This window comes from Quercus robur, chromosome 2, assembly GCF_932294415.1.
Source record: "Quercus robur chromosome 2, dhQueRobu3.1, whole genome shotgun sequence".
Lineage (NCBI taxonomy): Eukaryota > Viridiplantae > Streptophyta > Magnoliopsida > Fagales > Fagaceae > Quercus > Quercus robur.
The window spans coordinates 86,937,163-86,945,280 of record NC_065535.1 but is presented as its reverse complement, the minus strand read 5'-3'; the positions used below and the strand labels follow the sequence as shown (position 1 = coordinate 86,945,280).

General features: G+C 31.0%; 1 protein-coding gene across 1 annotated transcript; it reads right to left on the bottom strand.

Annotated features, from left to right (window-relative positions):
* Positions 1-557: 557 nt before the first annotated feature.
* LOC126715583 (uncharacterized) lies at positions 558-5,616 on the bottom strand. Its single transcript, XM_050416267.1, is given in 6 exon segments — positions 558-926; positions 929-1,171; positions 3,044-3,091; positions 3,185-3,421; positions 3,802-3,838; positions 4,869-5,616. Coding segments are annotated over 6 exon segments (972 nt in total). The 5' UTR covers positions 5,240-5,616; the 3' UTR covers positions 558-890.
* Between the last annotated feature and the right edge of the window lie 2,502 nt (positions 5,617-8,118).

Sequence of the window (8,118 nt, the reverse complement as noted above, 5' to 3'; positions counted from 1 at the left end):
TCCTCCCTCGGGTCTATGCAAGATTAATGTAGATGGTGCTCTTTTTCCCACAAAGAAGTTGGCTGGCATTGGTATGGTCATTATGCAGAAAAATTAGAGCTCAAATGGGGGCACTTGAAGTTGAAGCAAAGGCATATGAAGCTGGTGTTTTGATGTAATTTGGATTGAAAAGATTCCTTGTTGTATTCAGCAAGCACTTATTCATGATGTACTTGTTTCTTAATGTTTAATAATATTTCAGTGTGTGTTTTATCAAAAAAAAAAAAAACTACATTTAAGCTTTTAAATATATATAAATATAAATATAGATTTGTTGATCTTGGTTCTGTATCTTTTAGTTGGGTTTATCGTGAGGCGAATTTAGCGGCCTATGAACTAGCCCAATGGCTTTGTAGTCATTCTCATTTTTGTGGTTTTGTCTTGGTCACTACCGTCCTAGTGTTGTAGATGTGATTGTAAAGGAGGCTAACCCTTTTGTGTAGTTTTCTTTTCTTCAATAAAGTCTTTTATTCAAAAAAGAAAAGAGCAAGTGAAAATAAGATCATTGGGCCAACATGTAAACGAAACAAACCCATGTATTTCTTTTGTGGAACTAATGATAGTCTTTACATAACGCTCAACTTTGTTAATTATACATACACGAGATCCAGACCAAGAAGCACATTCTCTAAAATGAACTGATACAACTCTTTGCAACAGTAACGGCGCAGGAGATCCCTACCTCAAAAAATGGTTATCTGAACAGGATCTGGATCAAGCAGACTATATGATTCCTATCAATTTTCACTCTTGAGAAACTACCAAGCCAAATAACTTGGCAAGCAAGCACAACTATTCTTGGAGAAAGGCCAACCATGCAAAGGAACCTATATGTTCAGATTCTCTAATAATCAAACTGATAAGAAAGAATTGGCTACCTTATTCCAAATCTCAAGCACTTGTTATGTTTGACTTCTGTAATACTTGTGTTAGAAGAGAGTTGTTTTGCCTGTTTCGCGAGTGCGAGTTTCTCCATTGCGCTTATGAATTTGCGCAGGTGCTTAATGTACTCAGGAAAAGTTTCAAGGTTGCAGTGACCCCCACCCTTGACCCATAAGGGATCATATTTTTCCTTGGCAAGTTCCCACAAACGCTTTCCATGGGACCAGTCAACAATATCATCATTTGTTCCCTGTATATCATCCATTAATGGATATGTCAACCCAATAGCAATAAGAATGAATCAATTCAGAGTCTACATCAAATATCATAGTCATTGGCAAGACATAAACATGGGTAGAGAATACTATACCAAAGATACAATGCACTTCTATAGACAAAGCAGAATAAAATAGAATTTCTTTTAAAAATGAGATCTTTATTCATCCATAGCTTTATCAGAAACTCAACCCTAAACCAAGTAAAAAGAAGTGTTTTTTTTTTTTTTCAATGAAAACCAGCCTACATGTGAAGCTCTATGAAAATGTACTAAAGAAACACCTGTGGTTCTTGGTAATTTGGCACAACAGCAACATTGCTTGTAATTTGAAAGAGTCATAGACTAAGACCAGGGGGGGCGTAGAGGTCAATTCCACAAAAACAAATTAAACACTAATATTATCTTAGTAACTTGGCCCCCCTTCCCCAATGATTATTTGATTTTTTTATTTTTGTTGGTGAATTCTTTTTCATCATTTTTGTTGATATATTAAATACTTATAATCAATATAGTACCACCTCATCAAAATTCATTCAAATAAGAATGAAATTCTTTCCAATTTTAATAGCTAATGGGACCTTAAATTCTTTATTTAATAGTTTGTTCTCCTTCATAAAAATTTGTGTAATAAGCATTAAAACTTTGGAATAATTACATAATAGCATAAAATTACATACGTTGTACTTGATGTCTATCTAACTATTAAAAATCTTTTCAATCATTAGTTGTACTTATGGGTTTTCTTACAATATAAATACCACTTAATATATACATGAATTGCTTTTTAAATCAAGTACTATATATGTTCAAGTGCATGTGTATTGCTCTCCTCCCCTGAAGTCAAATCCTGGCTCCTTCACTAACCTTACCACATAGTGAGTGATCTGTTGCACTGACCAATCTCTACATGTAGTATTCACCCCCTTCCATTAATTGATTGCCATTAGGTATATAACCTTCAGGACCTCAACTTTCATAAAAACTATTCTTTGAATGTCTAAAATTCATGCAAAATAACATTGATTCTTGCTATTACACTATACTTTAAAAAGAAAGTTCAGAGATCATCTTCAGCTCTCTCTCATCTTTGTCAAGGTGAGAAGTCCTTAAAAGGTTAATCAAATGTTACTTCACTAGAAAATAATCCAGTAGTGATTCACTGCATTTTTCAGTATCAAAGAGAAAACTTGAAAATGTTTAAATGGATTTGTTTAGTTTCATAGAAGAAGAAGATCTACAAAATCTTCTGTTGGATACTAGAAATCACAAATCATACTAGTTAAAAGACTCTGCCTTCATTGCAACAAATACAGAGACTCCTGAAGCAAGAGAATAATTTTTTATTCTTCTATAATATCATAATAGAAAAGAATATACTCTGATAAGATTCAAAAGACAGAAGTTTATTAAATAGACTACTCTCTTTAAGTCATAATGCAAATGAATATCTCTAAATGAGGGGAGAAATAAGGAAATCAAGGATTCAGAAGTTAAACATAGTTGATGACCTAAAACACAAAATATCAAGGTTGTTTAAAGGTTTCATAGTGCCACCAGCCCAGAATCTGAGATGGAATTGTCTTCAAATTCTTTGATGTGCAATAAAACATTCAGCTTAAAGAAAAAAATACCAAATGAAAAATCTAGTGAGTAAAATGAATCTAGAAATTCAATGCATTCATATCTCAAAAAATAATTTGCAAAAAGCACTGCACTATTCAATCAACGATTTTATCATGAGCTTCACTGAGATGACATAAGAACACAGAATGTGAAGTTCTGTGGATGCTAAAACAAATGTAATAGGACGAACTAATGAAAATTATTAGAGTAGAAAGAACTTACATGTATAACTAAAACTGGACAGTTGACACTCCGTATTTTATCTATATTCTGAAAAATTTCAAGGATGCTTCCTCAATACAAAACCAAGTAATAAAGCATACAACAAGAAAAGAGCTCTAAAGAGTATTTGAGTGGACTTACTTTGAAAATGTCAAACCAAAATGTCATCTTGACAGGATACAAGACTCGAATGCCCGAAAGGATGGCACTATGAAGAACAACAGCTCTCAACCTATGTAACCGAGAAGCCAAGTGCAGTGTGGGCCCACTTCCAACAGATTGGCCATACAAAATTAAATCCTCTTGCTTAATTTCATATGTACTCTTCAAACAGTTGTACACAGCGTCTATGTCATAATATGTGTTGAACTCAGAAGGCTACAACAGTTACAGAGATAATCACTTATGAGTGTACAATTAGCTAGACAGGTAGATACATAGAAAAACAACAACCAAGCCTTAGTCCTAAAATTTTGGGGTCGGCTATGGATTCTTAAGAGACTAATCAAGATTAGCCACATGTATTATTTTATGATATTCTATTATGAATGAATCCACTATAGATATTAGTATATAAATTGATAGATAGACATTATTCTTTTGCTTCCATTTGTCTTTCCTTTTCTTTTTTCTTATTTTCAATATTTTAAAATTTATTCCATAAAAATTTCAAGGCTACTGGAATTAATTTAAACTTTTTAAAGATTTCCAAAACAAGGAAAAACTTTAAATGCACACTGGATTCAGAGATTACATACCTTACCAGTTGATGCTCCATATCCTGAATAATCATAGCTGCAATATATCAATAATTACCAATAAATAAACAAATGATCTTAGTTGAAACCACCTCTCCCCTCTCCCCCAAATAGAAAATCACAAGAACCAGGAAAATTGATGTGTCTTTCACATACATTAAATTGAAATTATCTATGATATGATATAGATAACGACACATTAGTAACATTACACAAGCAAATTTCCAACAAAATCAAGCCAAGAAGACTCAATCTATTGCCGTCATTTCTTAATAGGCCTCTTGTTAAATTTCAATCAGAATACGACTAAAATATTCTATTATATGTTTTTGGTGTGACTAAGACATAAAGCCGGACAAAACAATCGTGTAATAGTTATGATGAAGCAGAGTAGCATATGAATATCACATATGGTTCCATTAATCACCTTCCCATCTATAAAACTCACACAAATAATAGGTTTCCCATATATGCAAAGGCAAAACCTTGGGAGGAAGAATAAAAAATAATAAGAAAAATCATATAAGAAAAACACCACCACACACCAAAAGAAAAATTTTGGAAGCTCATTCACAAAAAAAATAAATAAATAAATAAGAGAAGTAAAAAGTAAAAAAGAGATTAGCATTGCAGAAAAGAAAAGGTTGGAAAATCACAATCAGAAAAAGTACCTCTCTTGGCAATTATACAAGCAGAACAATAAAAAAATTACGCAAAACAACCACAAACAAGGCTTTTGAAAAAAAAAAAAAAAAAACCCGTGACACAACAATTAAGAAAGTTTACCACTTGGGAATTGAATTTATCATTATTCCAATAAGGCAACCAAATTTGTTAAAAATTAAAGGGAAAAAAAAAAACCATAGAAGAACGACCACAAACACCCATTAAAACAAAGCAGAGAAAAAAAAAAAAAAAAAACCCGTGATACAACAATTAAGAAAGTTTGCAATTTGGAATAGAAATCAATCAACACAACCAAAAAGTTTATTCCAATAAGCCAACCAAATTCATTAACAAAAAAAACACAAGTCACAAACACCCAAGAAGAATTTAAGCCACCAGACCTCATGATATTGACACGGAGGTGAGCTCTGAGCTCAGTGAAGAGGTCGTGCATCTGACCCAAGTCAGCAGCGTTGCCATGTGAGTATAACAATGTGAACCTCGCAAAAGGGTACCTCCAAAACGTGGCAACGATCTTGTTCCCACCTTTTGTGTCAAGCAAATGAACGTCCACATTCTTGTCTGCAGTCAAACCTGGGAACACAAGCCTCTCTTCCTCGTCTCTGAACACATCATACGTTGGAGGGTCTGGTGGGAAAAATGCGAATTTCGCTGCCACACTTGATGTCACATTGCCCATTAACACTGACCCAAAAATGTAACTCACTAACAATAACTCAATTATCAATCCTCTAATGCTTTTATGATGCATAAGCTGTTTGTTTTTCACTCTTTTTTTTTCTTTTTTCCTGGGTTTCAGGAATTATGGGTTTCTTTTCTCTTTCTTTTTCTTTTTTTTTTTTCTTTTCTGTTTTTTTTTTTTTTTTTTTTTTTTTTTTTCGGGTTTGCTAATTTTTTTTTTTTTACTGGGGATGATGGAAAAGCCAACCAAATGGCGTCAGATGAAACTAAAGAAAGCAAAAAAGTAGGGAAGGGTGGCAATGGCAGAAAATAGATCCGATCTAAGCGGGGTGAGCTGGAAATTGTGCTGGAGATGAGAGAGAGAGAGAGGAACAAGGACCCAGAAAAGAAAAAAGGATTGGATATGTTTTTGAGAACATAGAAAGTTGGAAACCATTGGAGAGGACAGTTCTTGTTAACGATGATCTGTACCAGTACAGCTCTCTTTTTTTTTTTCTTTTTCTTTTTTGAGGAAATTGTGAAAGGACATTTTTGCCCTTCATTAGATTGTCCTTAACCTTGAATTTTTGTGTTTTATTTTTACTTTTTATCTAAAAATAAAAATAGAAAAACAATGGGATTTGAATGTCAACTCCATTATACTGTTATTTTTTTCCCCCACAATTTGTTGAGATGGAAAGTTGTATTTAGTGGGCAATGACTTTCATATGATTTCATCAATAACCAATTTTATATTTTACCACTTATAATTTATCATTTTAATGAGTAAAATCAATAGTGTTTTTGTATGTATGATGTAATCTCTCTATAACAATAACAAAGTTTATTAGTTTTGTACCAAAAAACATTTATTTGTGAGTTAATTAGAATTCATATCAATTATAATTTATCATTTCAATAAGTAAAATCAATAGTGTTCATAGACTTATATTTTTGAATGTATGATGTAATCCTCTATAACAATAACAAAGTTTACTAGTTTTGTACCCAAAAAAAAATTTATTAGTGAGTTAATTAGAATTCACAGCAATTATATTGGAATTGATTTAATAATAATTAAAAAGGGATCAAAATTTTGACCATTTATTTTAGAAATTTTCTTGCTATGAATAATTTAGACGGACCTTTTTACATGAATGATGTGTGCGCGTTTATTGTTTAGAAGCCCTTATCTTCTTAATAATAAAAAATATGAAATTTTCTAGTTGTAACTAGAGTCTAGAGGTAATTATATAAAATGTGTGTCTTAATTTATCTTTAATCCTTAATTTTTCTTATTTCCTAATTTTAAGAAAAATGAATTTGAATTTAAATTTTTGTAATGTACCGTTTGTGCTCTTAATTTGTTTTATTGTAACTCAATTCATTTTTTTGATTGGATAATCATTTTCAATTAGATAATCATAATATCATATGGAAAAGTGTACACTAAAAAGTTATATTCCAACTATATATATGATTTTTTTTTTTGAAAACTATGATGTGATTAAATCTAAACTAATTATGTAACAAGGAAAGATTAAGAATTTAAGGGCTAAAACTTATAGACAATACCAAGGGTTGGATCCCTTACTTTATTCTTTTTTTTTTTTTAAAGGAAGTCCTAGGTTATTTGAAGGGTTGGCATTTCATCATAAAACAAATTCTACTCATTACTAAATATCTCAATTAATTTTTATTTTATTTTATAATGTTTCTAATCCTTATGGTTTAAAATTAGCAATACCATTGCTTATTATTTCTATTATTTTCTATTCAAATGCTCAATATATCATTTGAATAGAAAATCATAATTTAAGGAAAGGCACCTCAATGAAGTTAAGATGGTAAGTTGATAAATTAGAGAGATGATTGTTACACATTACAAATATAAGACATACCACTAAAATCGTGTTTTAAAACATAATTTCAGTTTAAGTTCAAAATATGAGAAGTATTGTATTCACAACAAATCATTAGTAGTAAGTTGTTATTAATTCTAATTTAAATTTATTATTGAAATTATTTTTTTACTCATTAATAATAACCCATAATAACTTATTATTTGTAATTTGTTGTGCAGACATAGCATTTCTGGACAAAGACCATTTCATAGTTGATAAATGATATGATCAGTGATCACCATGAAGTTTGTGCGGGTTTAAGGGACACTTTAGACTATTCATAGAAAGATTGTATGAAGGGGATGTCCCCGTTATCCTAAACAGGAGGTGCTTTAGATTTCAAAAAAAATATTATATAACAAGAACAAAATAAAAAGGGTAGAGATAAATGCAAAAGTGTAAGATCAGAAGGGAGAAAATGAAGGGTTGAGATTTGGTCAAAGGGGGCTGGGATCTTCAGAAAGAGAGAGACAAAGGTATGGCAGATTGAGGGGTCAGAATGTCAGAGTCAGAGTCAGACATTCCTCATTTTGCTTTGCTCACCCAATGACCAATGTTTTACTAAAGAAGACCGGTTGGGGTTTGCTTGCTTTGGAGATTGAATCAATTTCACAACTGTCCTCTTTTGACTACACATTTTACCGTTTACCATGTTTTAATAAGATTGGGAAAAGTTAAAATGTGCGTTAGTTTATAAAATATTTTTATAAAAATAAAAAAGAAAAGTAATTTTAACATTTTTATTTATATTTATCATAAAACTGGTGTAAAAAATTTTAAAAATAGTTTATTAATAATTGCCTATAATCACTCGTTAACATGAGAAAATTTTTAGATACCCCAAAAGTATAATGAAATGATATTTCTTTTTTTTATATTCATGATAGATCCTATAATAAATTTAATTAGTAGACTCCACCGTAAATATGAAAGGAGATAGTACTATTTAATGTGCTTCAAGAATAACTAAAAATTACTCATTAACATGATCCTTTAAGATTTATTACAAATTTACCATTAAGAACGGGGGTACATTCGTACATTGAATAATTATTTAATATTTCGA